The sequence below is a fragment of the Schistocerca gregaria genome, chromosome 2, assembly GCF_023897955.1.
Source record: "Schistocerca gregaria isolate iqSchGreg1 chromosome 2, iqSchGreg1.2, whole genome shotgun sequence".
NCBI classification, from domain to species: domain Eukaryota; kingdom Metazoa; phylum Arthropoda; class Insecta; order Orthoptera; family Acrididae; genus Schistocerca; species Schistocerca gregaria.
The window spans coordinates 312,578,967-312,593,162 of record NC_064921.1 but is presented as its reverse complement, the minus strand read 5'-3'; the positions used below and the strand labels follow the sequence as shown (position 1 = coordinate 312,593,162).

Here is a 14,196-nt window from a genome sequence, read left to right as displayed (position 1 = left end):
ACTTCGTCGAACTGTTGGTGCAGATGGTTGTTGTCTTGCAAACGTCCCCATCTGTTGACTCAGGGAACGAGACGTGGCTGCACGATCCGTTGGAGCCTTGCGGATAAGATGTCCGTCATCTCGACCACTAGTGATACGAGGCTGTTGGGATCCAGCACGGCGTTCCGTCTTACCCCTCTGAACCCACCGAGCCCATATTCTGCTAACAGTCATTGGATCTCGAACAACGCGAGCAGCAATGTCGCGATACTATAAACCGCAGTCGCGATAGACTACAATCCGACGTATATCAAAGTCAGAAACGTGATAGTACGCATTTCTCCTCCTTACACGAGGCATCACAACAACGTTTCACCAGGCAACGCCGGTCAACTGCTGTTCGTGTATGAGAAATCGGTTGGAAACTTTGCTCATGTCAGCACGTTGTAGGTGTCGCCACCGGCGCCAACCTTGTGTGAATGCTCTGAAAAGGTAATCATTTGCATATGACAGCATCTTCTTCCTGTCGGTTAAATTTCGCGTTTTTAGCACGTCATCTTCGTGGTGTAGCAATTTTAATGGCCAGCAGTGTAATTTACAGAATTAAAAACAACCCGTACACTGAGGCGCGACACAAGTACTTAAGTAAACAGCTTACGGCCTAATAAGACGGTTCCCTCTCCAGACGTTGCTCCCTCCAGCACCGGCACCTTGTTGAAGCGACCTGCCCTGAGGTTGTTGGCAGGCCTGTCTGTCATGAAAGCACCTTCCAAGTTGGGCTCAACCACTGGCAGGAACACCATCGGATTCATGGACAGCCTCTCCTGTGGACCAACACATGACATGAATAACGCTAAAAAGCGAACTCAGGTATCAGCAGATGTATCAAATTACGTCTACACATATGTTTCACAAATAGTACACACAGTACTTAGTGAGTTACTCGTCACTCCCTTGCTGTCTATGACTGAGGTGACTGATGACACGGCCGTCCATATCCAACCATAATTGCACAGGTATCTGTTCTGCTGTACTAAACTTATTAAAAAATACTATGGAGCTAGTAGAATTGATTTTCGAGGGCAAGCTGAAAACTTCGCTCGCGGCTCAGAGATAGTAGTACAGATATAATTAAAGTTCTGTTATATTTGTAGAACTAAAACTGTTGTCAACTTGAATTTCGCAATAGATTTGTTCATTTAAGTTTTTGTAGCCGATGTGGTCGTGTGTGTGTGTGTGTGTGTGTGTGTGTGTGTGTGTGTGTGTGTAAACAGTGTGTAATGCTGTGCCTTCACAAATTCCATTGTTTTAGATTTATATCGCGGACACAAATATGTACAAAGTAAATGGAGGTTAGTGGTCAGTTTGTCCTTCCGTTTTCAACAGTTAAGAAACGGGCAGCTGAAGTCAAATGTGGCAGCAGCCCGGCAATTCTGACCTCTTTCTCTACGTAATATAAAGCAGAGAAAACTAAAGCCAGGATTGATTCCTCAAGTTGAAATAAGATGTTGGAAGTCTTACTTATAGTAGTAAAAGAGATGAGGAGAAACAAGTGGTCTACATTATCTAAAATAGCGCATCTAGTGAAAGAAAGCAAAATGGCGTAAAACTCTTTGGTAGGACTACATGTGTAGGCAGAATATAGGAATAAATGAAACAAAGGCGAATAAAGAGGAGGATAAGGGGTATCTAAACTATCAGAGTATCTGAGACAATAAATCGAAGAACTCTGTTGCCTAAAATACAAATAACGTACAAGTGCCCGAAGTGCGGAATATGTCACAAGTTGATTGGTGCTGGAGAAGGAAACTTTCTTCAATCAAAGACATTTTAAGGTATCAAATATTGTCACAGAGAACGGAAGAATCCAAAGGGATGTTCTTATCTCTGATATTGACGTGTTTCTGAAGATAAAAAAATTATTGGTACAATTTCTTTATGCATGATGGAGAGTGAATTATCTGGAACGGGATTTCTAGAACATAATGTTGTATTGCAAACAAGATTTAAAAAAGTTGAGCAGAAGAAGATGGAAAAATTTTAAACGGGATATTACACCAGGATTCATTTGATTTCATGTGAGTGTTGTGGGGGAATTGATAACAGTTTTCGGAACAACGTAGTCGAATCGTGCTCTTTGCGCTTCGCTGATTTTTCTCGATTTTTGTGCTGCACATGCTGATCGTATTCGTAGGACATTATATCGTACGTTATCTGACGGCAGCGTAAAGCCTGTGCAATGGTCTGCATAGAAAACTACAGGGTGGCCCGGGAGGAACAGTCAGTATTCACGGATGTAACAGGAACGATCACTGGAAGCAAAAGTCTCTGATAAGCGTGGACTCTGAAGTGTATATCTTAAGAGGTGTGAGCATTTGTTCGTCTTCGCTACATGAAAGACATCTCTTATACTGAACAAGTGCTCATAGCTCTTAAGATATCTGTTTTAGAGGCCATGTTTACTAGACAATGTTGTATTGTTTCGATCCATACTACGTCCTCCCAGAATGTGGAAAGCATAGAGCTTGCAGTAGAAGAGCTTTGTTTCACCGTATCGAAGGTCAAGATGTGTTCATAGCTCTTACAGTACGCAATTTGGAGCCCGTGTTTAGCAGCCTTTCTTGTTTATCTTTCGTGTTGTATCCCTAAACATTGACTATGTCTCCTGCGATACCCAGATGCGCAGAGTGTTAACTCATTTGATTAATTAGTGTTGACAGTAAATCATAGCGTCGAAAGGAGGGTAAAAGTGAGTTTATCGGTCTTAGAGGTGAGTGATTAGAGAAGAGCAGTCAAATAATTCGAATTTGTATCGTCGGTAATTTATATGTTATGGACATTAGGCATTGGTCTAAGGCATATTTATGTTCCTGATATCTCCCCTCTAAAAACTAGAGATATTCCTAGAAGCTCTAAAGTTGATTTTCAAACTTAGGCAAGCTCAGCGACTCCGTTTACATATAACCAAGCAATTTTCTAGACAACCCAGATAAACCGCGAGGCGGCAGCAGATTAATCTCTGGGACCGCGAAAGCACTACATTAGATTGTCCGATACTGTTGTTATATCAGGATCCAATCACTAGTACTTTAGAATTTACAGACAGGCCACAGAAATTAAAAATACAGAAACAACTTTAATAATAGAAGAGGAATGCAGATGTTAGGCAAGTTGTGGAACCTAGTGCCAAAGAAAAGTAACAGCGGCAACACTTCTGCAATACAAAGCTGTCGTTACACCGAACGAGGCAGCTCAAGTCGACGTGAACGCGGACGGCAAATCCAACGTCACGAGAGATGGCGCCGTTGGCACATGGGACGAGCTGATCTTTCGTACCCAGCGCTCTGAAGCGGCAGTTAGAGGCTTTATTTGGCTTGCAAACCACACAGTTCGGTTAACGAAAACGGACGCGTTCAAAATATTTGCATTAGCTCTATTAAAACTTACATTTCCTCCCTTTTCCGTATGCTAGTCAAGTTGTTCTGTTTGTAGAACGCATAAATAAAACTTTCAATGTCCATGAACATGTAATAAGACGAAAAACGAAAGATACATATCCAGTCAGTAAGGACACCAGTTTATAAATGTTGACAAGATCAGGAAAACGGACTCCTGACAGAGAGTGCACTTACATTTACGCAACTTAAAATATTAAGGACATTGTGTCTATTAACTTAATAAGAAAGCGGCACAACCTTTTAGAAGGTGAAAAAGAAAGTACTGGTACAGAGGGACGCCAACCCCCTACCCACTGTTTCGTAACGTGGCAAACCTGCTATCTACGCTACGCTGAAGTTATGCAAAGGTCGACCATGTATTTTATGTTACGATCTTCTCAAGACTTCAGTCACCGATTTTTTATTAACTAACATTTAATTATGACAAGGCGCTGAAGGAGATGAGGAATAGGAAGGCATGTCGATAGTACTAGGGCCGGACACTGTGGCCGAGCGGTTCTAGGCGCTTCAGTCCGGAACGGCGCGACCGCTACGGTCGCAGGTTCGAATCCTGCCTCGGGCATGGATGTGTGTGATGTCCTTAGGTTAGTTAGGTTCAAGTAGTTCTAAGTTATAGGGGACTAATGCCACAAGAGGTTTAGCCCCATAGTGCTCAGAGCCATTTGAACCATTTGAAGGCATGTGGAATTGATGATTTGCCAGCAGAACTGTTGAAGAGTCTGGGAAACAAGGCAAGAGAAGAAATAGTCTACCTCTTTAACGAGATATATGACAAAGGGGAATGACCTGAGGACTTCCTTGCAACTGTTAAGATACAAACAGAGAAAAAGAGAAACACTAAAAAATGTGAAGAGCATAGGACCATCAGTTTAATTTCTCCTGCAGCTAATGTCTTGCTGAGAGTTGAATAGAAGGCTATATGGCAAGCTGGATAGAGCGATTGCAGAGGAGCAGTTCGAATTTAGAAGAGGAAAAGGAACAAGAGACGCTATTTGCCTGTTAAGAACTACAGGGGAAAGATATATGCGGAAAGGTAGAGAAATCTTTGCTGTTTTTATGGATTTAGAAAAGGCTTTTGACAAAGTTAAGTGGAACAAGCTGATGGATATTTTGAAGAAGAAAGGAGTAGATTGGAGACGACTGATACAGTATCTATATTTACACCAGAAATTAAGGGTAGGGACAGAAAATGAAATGTCAGAGGGAAGCAGCATGGAAGAGGTGTTATACAAGGTTGTTGCCTTTCCACACTGTTGTTTAACGCATACCTTGAAGAGATTATTGCGAAAGTCTTAGAACGGAAAAGAGGAATATGTATTCGTGGAAAGAGAATAGAATGTATAAGATTTCCTGATGACATTGTATTAGTGGCAGAAAGTGAGTGGACAGTAAATAATGTGCTGAAAGATCTGAATGAAGCTTGTGTGGAATATGGGGTGCAAATAAACACAGCAAAAACAAGGAGTATGGTCATCAGTACAAGACGGAGACTGTCCAATATTAAGATAGGACAATCTAAAATTAGCCAAGTAAGTGAATTTAAATATCTTGGAAGCACAATAACTGAAGACTTGAGATATAATCAGGAGGTGAAAACTCGAACTGCCATAGCGAAGGAGGCATTCAACAGAAAGAGGAGACTCTTATGTGGCAAATGATATAAAGGTCTAAGGAAAAGGCTTGGCAAATGTTGTGTCTGGAGTGTGGCACTATATGGGGCAGGAACATGGACGGTGAGACGAGAGGATGAAAAAAGGTTAGAAGCTTTTGAGATGTGGATGTGGAAGAGAATCGAATAATAAGCTAAATGGAAATAGTGGGTAATGAAAGAGTATTGGAAAGTGAAACCTCCGCATATCCTTTCTTTCAGGAGTGCTAGTTCTGCAAGGTTCGCAGGAGAGCTTCTGTAAAGTTAGGACCGGGGGGGGGGGGGGGGGGGGGGGCGGCGTGCTTGGGTAGCTCAGATGGTAGAGCATAGAGCACTTGCCAGCGAGAGGCAAAGGTTCCGAGTTCGAGTCTCGTTCCGGCACACAGTTTTAATCTGCCAGGATGTTTCATATCAGCACACACTCCGCTGCAGAGTGAAAATCTCATTTCAGTATTGGAAAGTGTTGGTGAGAGAAGATGTCTGTTGAAGGTTGTAAGAGAAAGTAAAAAGAACTGGTTGGGACATTCATTGAGATAGGAGTGTTTGCTAGCAGACGCTTTGGATGGATTGGCTTGTGGGAGAAGACTGAGAGGAAGAAGGAGATAAAAGATGAAAGGCGACATAAAGGAAAGAGGAAATTATGCAGACCTGAAGAGGATGGCAAGAGACCGGACAGCCTGGAGAACTACCATGTGAAAACCTGTCTTTTGGCAGACCACTGATGGTGATGCATTATAACAAAGTCTACCAAGAATGACACATTTTTGACGAGTCTCCAATGTCACGTTGGCTTAAAATGGTGCACTTTCCGAATATGCGAATTATAATACGAAACTATCTAAATTCGAAAGTTTTTTAACCACCAGTATGACGTTTCTGGTCATTTTATTACAATAAATCGTGTCAATAACACTATTGGAGAATCTTCTCCAGAGGTTCAATGTGCTGTTGCTTAGAAACAACATATATTCATAGGGTGTAAGTTATAACATAAAACACAACAAATAAGAGCGTCATCTGAACGCGACAATTACAATATTGTGTCTCACAAATTCTGCTTGTGACATAGAGAGCATTTTTGTTTCCCACTGGTTCTATGTCAGGTGGCACGTAGCCGAAATAACGTGTTTCACGTAACGAAATGTCTGCTCAACGTGGAAGAGCAAGAACTGACGTCGCAAAAATCGTAAAGCGTCACGTCAACGGTAGCTAACTCGTCGCATGTGATGACGGCATCAATTCCGTAACACTCGACGGCGCGACTCTACGATTTTTGACAGCGGTCAGATGACGTCACATTTGCGTCGTTACCTATAAACTGTACAGCTTGCTGAGCTTGTGTACGTTTGAAAATCAGCTATGGCTTAATAGTTCTGTGAAAGTCTCCAGCGTTAGGACACGAAACATGAAGCACGGAAGCATGTCTCAGAACTCGGCCTAATAACGCCAATAAAACAGAAATCATCAGAGATGTAAAGCTGCAACGTATTCTCAGTTCGATTTTGCTCTTTCAGTAACTGCTGTTATCATGCAGAACGAAAGTAGTGAGGCAGAATTGTCATGTCAAAAGGGAACTTTTGTACTACTTGTAGTTTTGCATTTTCATGAGTCCTTTGGGAGACGGGAAACTATGCTGTGACATTAAACAAGGAAGTAACGAAGGGCCGTCGTCACAACAATACAGAATAATAAACAAAGGATTTATCCTTTCATTTCAAGTAAGAAGAAGAAACACACAAAAATCAAAAGAGACTTATCCTCTTATAGAGCAAACGATCGGAAATCTCGCGACTTGTTATCCCATTCTTCACACGCCTATACAGCTGTATCCAATAGCTGTTTTAAGTTTTTGTTATGGCCAAACCAAGTAGGTGGTTATTCCATCATTACATCATACTATGATAGCGAAGTGATCGGAGTACTGTTTCAGACAGCTTTTATTACCTTGCCACAGATCGGTATTTAAAAGCGGACAGATAATGTATGACATGTGAGCTACTATAAGGGGCGATCATAAAGTTTCATTCGAGGGCGTTGCTGCACCGCGTACGCAACGTAGCATGACTTCGATGTGGGTATATAAGCATCAACTTGTAGGTAAGGTACTAGTGTGGCATTCGAATTTTTCCGAGGTGCGTGCAGTAAATGCAGAACAATGGCGACGTTATTACCAAATGCATCCAGAAGGACCAACGCGCTGTTATTCATTTCTCGGATGCCGAAGAATAAACACCGGTTGACATTCACCGGAGAATTAAGAATGTGTACAGGGCAGCTCGTCTGTCGGAAACTACCGTTGCTGAACGATGCGACAAGGAGTGTTGCTGCTTCATGATAACTCATGTCCCCAAATCGCAAATATCGTGACCCAAAAGTACTGCCAATTTTAGTGGAAGACGCGGTTCTAGGCGCTACAGTATGGAATCGCGAGACCGCTGCGGTCGCAGGTTCGAATCCTGCCTCGGGCATGGATGTGTGTGATGTCCTTAGGTTAGCTAGGTTTAAGTAGTTCTAAGTTCTAGCGGACTGATGACCTCAGAAGTTGAGCCCCATAGCGCTCAGAGCCATTCACGTGGAAGACACGCAAACATCCGCCCTGTAGCACTGATCGCTCCCCATGCGATTATCGAGCCTTCGGTCTCTTAAAAGAGGCCTTGAAGCGTCGACAATTCCTTTCTGACGAGGATGTACAGCAGAAAGACGCGGATTTTTTCACACAGCAGGACATGGTGTTTAACCAAACGGTTATCTTCAAAGTGGTGCGTCGGTGGGATGACTGGCTCAGTGCTTACGGCGTTTTTCCCTCATTGACATACCAAGTATGCACTGCACGGCATTCGAACAGAAACTTTTTGATCGCTCCTTATGCAAAGAAAATGTAAGGATAACTTAAAAATATTTACCAGGGAAGGAAATAAGTTAATGGACTATGCGTCTAATTATCTGTACGATCATAAAAATATTGCAGTCTGTGAATCAGATTATCACAACTTTGAATATAGCCGTTATGCAAAGACGAAAAGAGCACCTGAGCCTAGGTATAAGTGGTGGATACTATCAAACCACTAAAATATTGATGTCTATAAAAAATCTGAAACTAACTGAATGTAATCAGTTTAAAGCACTTGTCTGAGGTCCATGCACTGCGTATAGTGTTAGCAGGCGGCCACTTAGGCAGAGAACTCACAGCTTCTGTTTGGACGTCCGCGTCGTGGGCCACGAGTTCATGCGCATCCTGCGTCCTCAGGAAGTCCAGCAGCTCCCTGGAGTCATTGGTGGAGAATCCCAGGACCTCACCCAGGCGGAACGCCTTCTCTCTTGCTACGCTCGTCACGCCGTAAGGAGAGACTGACTCACCACTCTCTATGGTCACTGACCGGAAGAGTCCTGTTGGAAGTCGCAGTGACAGCTAAAGTACTAGTCTATTGCCTTTCCTCTGTGACACAGTTCGAATATTTCACCACACATTTGGACTAGTGTATGGTGGACAATACAGTCAGTTCCACAAGAAAGTGGCGCCGATATCTCTATGAAATAAAAGACACTATTATAAATATATGTTTACATGAAAATTCATGTTATTACCAATTGCACATTTACCTAATAGCTCAATTGCCGCCATTATCGATTATAGGTTGGTACCTTTTTGGAGTGCTTTTCACCAGATTTTCGGCACATTCTTTCGTTAAGGATCTCCATACCGTCTTGATTTTATATGACAGTTGCTTCAAAGCATATATTTTCTTTCCTTTAAGCTTCATCTTAATACACGACCAAAAATTTTCGATCGGATTCGCATTCGGAAATACTGCAGGCCAATCCATCGTGGGACACCCCATTGCCTTGTTTTCACGCTGTACGGAGACGGCTACCATGTTTCACATCGTTATCCTCTTGAAGCACCCAGTTTGCCTCGTTCTAACCAAACAGATGCATAACGGATCTCAGACGGCATTTTTGATAAACATTGCAATTTTTTGCACTGACTCGTGACGCTTCAGATTTTTTGCAGTCATTTTAAACTGCAATCTAGGAAACAAAACATTCAACTCTCAGACAGTTTATCTATTCACCGTGCAAAAACCCACTGAGTACAGATTCGAGACCACGTTACATTACAGAATTGTGACGCACACTTTATTGTGGAAATGACTGTCCATTACTGAATTCCATAAAGTAATTGTAAAAAAAATAGTCACGAGACGATCTAAAATCGTATGAAGAAAGGTTTAAGGCAACAGAACAATAACACACAGTAACAAACCCGTACGTCTTGAGGCTGCTCCACGTAGAGATTCCCGACTCTCTAGGTTCTGTTCCTGAACGACTCGCATGTTCCAACGAATCGGTATCGACATGCATTACCTTTATAAATGTTGGTTAAAAGGCAAAAACACTTACCGTCTATCAGCGAACAATGAGGGTGGGTGCCTTTTTATCATTGATGATAGAAGCATTACACAAAAATGGGAAAAGTGCTAAAAAGTTAGTGGATGATGAAGGAAGTGATATACTTTTCTTGTTGGCTATTATACAGGGTGTTTCAAAAAGAATATACGTATTTCGAATGCATATATTTATTAAATTTTAAAACGTACGAATATGAAGTTTTACGCACATATTTAGGAACCTCTGAAGTTCCTTATTCCGGATGTTCGATATGTCCTCCATCAGCGACATGAACAATATCACATCGATACTCAAATTCCTTCAGTTCTCAGGCAAGCATGTCTTTCGTCACTGATGTTATGGCAGTACGGATCCGGTTCATCAACTCTTCCAGGTTCTGTGGCAGTGGTGGTACATAAACACGATGCATTGTGCGAAAATGTTATCGTTGTCAATAGCATCAAGAATCTCGTTACAAAATGCCACACTTTTGGATTTGCCGTCAGGATGCAGACCTTGGACGGCTCCATAACCAACGGCTCCGCCACAAAACAGGCCAAATTGTTGTTGTAGGAAGTTGCACCTCCCTACTGGCACGGCGAGTTGATTTTGAAGGACTACGTTCGAAACAGTTGGAATTCGTGCAACATTTTCTTCAGGAACACGAGGGTGGCTGGGACTCTTTCCCTTACATACACATCCTGTACCTAGAAACTGTCAATACCATCTGTGAACGTTCCACCCATTCGGAGGATCAATTTGGCACCTCAACCAGAAACGTCTTTGCACTGTAATCAAGGAGTTTCACTTCGCAAACTCGAGAACGCAACATGATTTCTCCTGTGGAGTAGCCATTTTAAATATATGAGCAAAACCGAAGACAACTGACATCTATGGGCTATTAATATAAACTAGACTATGTATTCGTTTATCCAACAGCCGAGCCGCGCGCATGTATTAAATTCTCAATGGAGTGTTGTACTGTAACATGCAGTAAAAATGAGGTACCACATTATCCGGCGAGAGTGCAGCTTCAGTAGAGTTGTAACGGAGAGTTGCATTTATACAGAAAACATAATCCATTTAATCTACTGGTATTAATTTTGAAGTACCGTCACGCCACTCACTGGAACAGCATATTGTTGTATATTAGCAGCGTTTGAAACATGCGCGGCCGTCATTGTGTATTAAATAACGACTTGCGTTACTAATCAGCATTCCACTGTGTACTGGCGCGTCTAATGAGGCTTGGGATGCAGTTACATATTGTGTCAGGCATACTGCTCATTCCTTAGACCTATAATGAGAAAATTCTCGTGAATGTGGGACTTGTGAGAAAGCGTGACATAGAAGGCAAAACATTTTGTGGTTGCTTCCAAGCTACTAAAATCCAGTTTTCCTCAATAATGGAGATCTTTTTTTAGCAACATAAGTGTTCATCAGTGTTTATACGTACTATTCTCAGCGTTAGCACTGATTTCGTAAACTTAATTATTGGTTAGAACAAATGGTATATGATTTGCAACTATTTTCATTGAGTGTTCGAATCCTGAAAACCAGTTTTTGTTATATTGATGTCTTTAAACAGGTTTGTACAGGGCTTTTTTTGATGTCACATCACAAATGCTTCTGGTCTGAAGAGACATTAGCGCGGCTTGGAAACTTTCTACGAAAGATAACAGCACAAGTTAAGAAATGGTTCAAATGGCTCTGAGCACTATGGGACTTAACATCTGTGGTTATCAGTCCCCTAGAACTTAGAACTACTTAAACCTAACTAACCTAAGGACATCACACACATCCATGCTCGAAACAGGATTCGAACCCGCGACAGTAGCGGTCACGCGGTTCCAGACTGTAGCGCCTAGAACCGCTCGGCCACACCGAACAGCATAAGTCTTTACGGAATAAACAGAACTGACAGACACCACTTTTAATTTTTATTTTTGTGCCCCCTACCTTTTACGAAATTCACACTCCAAACAATACTCAAAAATAAAGTTTTGGTTCTATAACTCCTGTCTTACTCGAGTTCTGAAATAACGAATCCACCGCCTCAAGATATGTGGTATACAGGACGGTCATAAACTGATAAGCTTGCAAGCATGTTGAAGGGTAAGTTGTGCTGAGAAATAATTGTTAAGAAAAAGTTTCGATACGTTGTACCGTTTCCGAGTTAATTAACGTTGAAGTTAGCCGCAGCCCGTTGCAGGCCCAAATTCAAGCGGCCCGTCAGGTACAGTTAAATGTCAGCTGTTATCATAGCTTAGATGGTAACGCACGAGACTGTTCAGCTCGGGGTCGATCCTTACTACCATCCCATGTCCAATTTTTGAATCATACACGTTTGGTGATACCGTCTCCTACGGGCCCCTTGAATTTGACCGCCCAACACCTGATTGGCCAACTTCAGTCCTAATCAATTACGAAATGGTGCAACGTAACACATTATTTTCTTAATAATTATTTCTCAGCACAACCTACCCTGCAAAACCATCATAAGCTTTTCAGACTGTTTCTGACCACCGTGTGTATTGCAGATCGAGTGCGCAGAGTGAAAATACGAGCATGAACAGTAATTAAGGTGATACCTATGAGTATATCCGCGCTCCCTCTACATACACATCTAACTAAATAGAAAATATAGAGAACGCAGTGACGTGAAATTTTTGATGCCTGTGTACAGTGAGTCTCACCCTCAGTGAAAACGACCATTATAATGTTAAGATTTGTTCTCATCGTCTCAGCAACAGTCAATCACAGCTGCCTTTTTCTACCTGCTGAGTGTCGAATGACAACATAGTAGCAGGTACTTCCGTGGTGTAGTACTGTTGCGTTGTTGTGAATTACTACAAAATAAACTAGCAAGAAAAGAGGAGACTCGGTGAGAAGATACAAAGAAATTTGGAGCTTTACCCGGGACGCTGGTACAAGTGTCTGGCTATCGTAAACTGTACGCCACCATATCGTCATCTGAATCAGATCCGTTCAGTAGGCGGCCGCTGTGACCTAGCGATTCTAGGCACTTCACTCCGGAACCGCGCTGCTGCTACTGTGGCAGGTTCGAATCCTGCCTCGGGCATTGATGTGTGTGATGTCCTTAGGTTAGTTAGGTTTAAGCAGTTCTAACTCTAGGGGACTTATGACCTCAGGTGTTAAGTCCCATAGCGCTCAGAGCCATTTGCACCTGTTCAGGAGGAGGCTAGGAGAGCACGACTTCTCACGCTCGCTCGTCGCCTGGGTAATGAGCGCTCGCGGTGAACTGTGGCTCTCAGATGCCATTATGACGAGCAAGGTCAGTGCAAACTGTGTGCTGTCTTCAGAGGAGTGACCGTGTCTTACGTTCGCCGCTGCCTTAAACACATGGGTAGATACTTAATGGCACAGTGCTTAAAGTGAAGAGTACCTTTTTTTTTAATCTATGAAAAGCAGCGTTATGACTGGATTGGGAATTTGAAAGTGGTCATCAATCACACCAGCATCAATTTACAAGGTGCCAGTGCAGAATACCTAGCTACAGTTAGCATTACAGTGTGACAGGCACTTGAGTGATACATTTGATAATAAAGTAACATTTGTAGACACACAAGAATTTTCTCTGGCGTAAGTTTCCAGCTACGATTCTGTCGATGTTTTGACCTATATACTCCCGTGAGCAACTCTATCCGCAGTGAAGACAAAGTAACTAACTGACAATTAGTGTTTTTACGTTTAAGGTATGAATAAAATAGTCACGAAATACAGTTTGATTATAAATTAAACTTCGTCCGAAAACGACATTTGTCCTAAGGCTGGATCAGTCATACGACACTCTTGTTTCGTAATTACCTCCACCTGGTTATTCGTCTCATCAATTAAAAGAAATGCAATATTTATTTCGCTATCATTCCCCATCAACGCAACAGTCTTACTAAATAAATTTGCCATCAAAGTCAACGATATGCCTCGAAAAGCACCTCGTCGTCGTCATTCTAAAATGGCTACCGTGCAACGATTTCTCCATCCGACGAAAGTGGAGTAATGCAGGCTCCAAGTAAAATTTGATAGACCAAAGAATCGGCATGTGAGACTGTGTCCTGCGCAGCACGAGTTTGGGAGTTGTCTTGAAGCCACAACCTCGCTTGCCTTCGATAACACGGCAGGTTCAAATAACACATAACACTGTGGTTGGTTCTTCATCTTTTTCATCTGTAGTGGATCCAAATATTTCTACTACTTGTGTTTCTCCTTTGTCTCTGTGTCACTGTGGTAGGCCTCTCACTCGTCCAGGTCATCAAGCAGCTAGCAGCTAAAGACGTCGTCTGGATTGGACTCTCATATCTGCAACATTCCTGCTGCCGACTTAGTTCGTTTTTTTTTTTTTTTGTGCGTATGAGCTGTTGGTGGAATTGAGGAAGCTGTGACATCTGTCGTGCTCATAATATCTTGCAAGATGTGGGAAACTGATCCACAAGTGATTTTCAGTTTTTTCATCACTGCCTCGGTTGTGGAACATCAGTGTTCGGGCTTCAGGGTCTTCTCTAAACTTGCAGTTCCCAGGTCTTCATATAAAGATGGTCTGACACTTCGAGCTACATCTACATCCACATCTGTGAACCACTGTGAGGTGCATGGCAGAGACTACGTCTAACTCTACCAGTTATTAGTTTTTTTTCGATTCCGTTCAGGTATGAAACACAGGAAGAACGATTGTACAGAGAGGCAGTGACAGTCTTGCACTGA

At 42.4% G+C, this 14,196-nt stretch overlaps 1 protein-coding gene across 1 annotated transcript in view; it reads right to left on the bottom strand.

Moving 5' to 3' along the window:
* Window positions 1–14,196, bottom strand: part of LOC126336138 (venom carboxylesterase-6-like) — a 76,011-nt gene that overhangs the window by 22,040 nt on the left and 39,775 nt on the right. The window contains exons 5-6 of the mRNA XM_049999629.1: window positions 8,273–8,472; window positions 638–803 (exon numbers count right to left, since the gene is read on the bottom strand). Of these exons, the coding sequence (XP_049855586.1) occupies window positions 638–803; window positions 8,273–8,472 (366 nt within the window). The remainder of the gene's footprint in view (window positions 1–637; window positions 804–8,272; window positions 8,473–14,196) is intronic.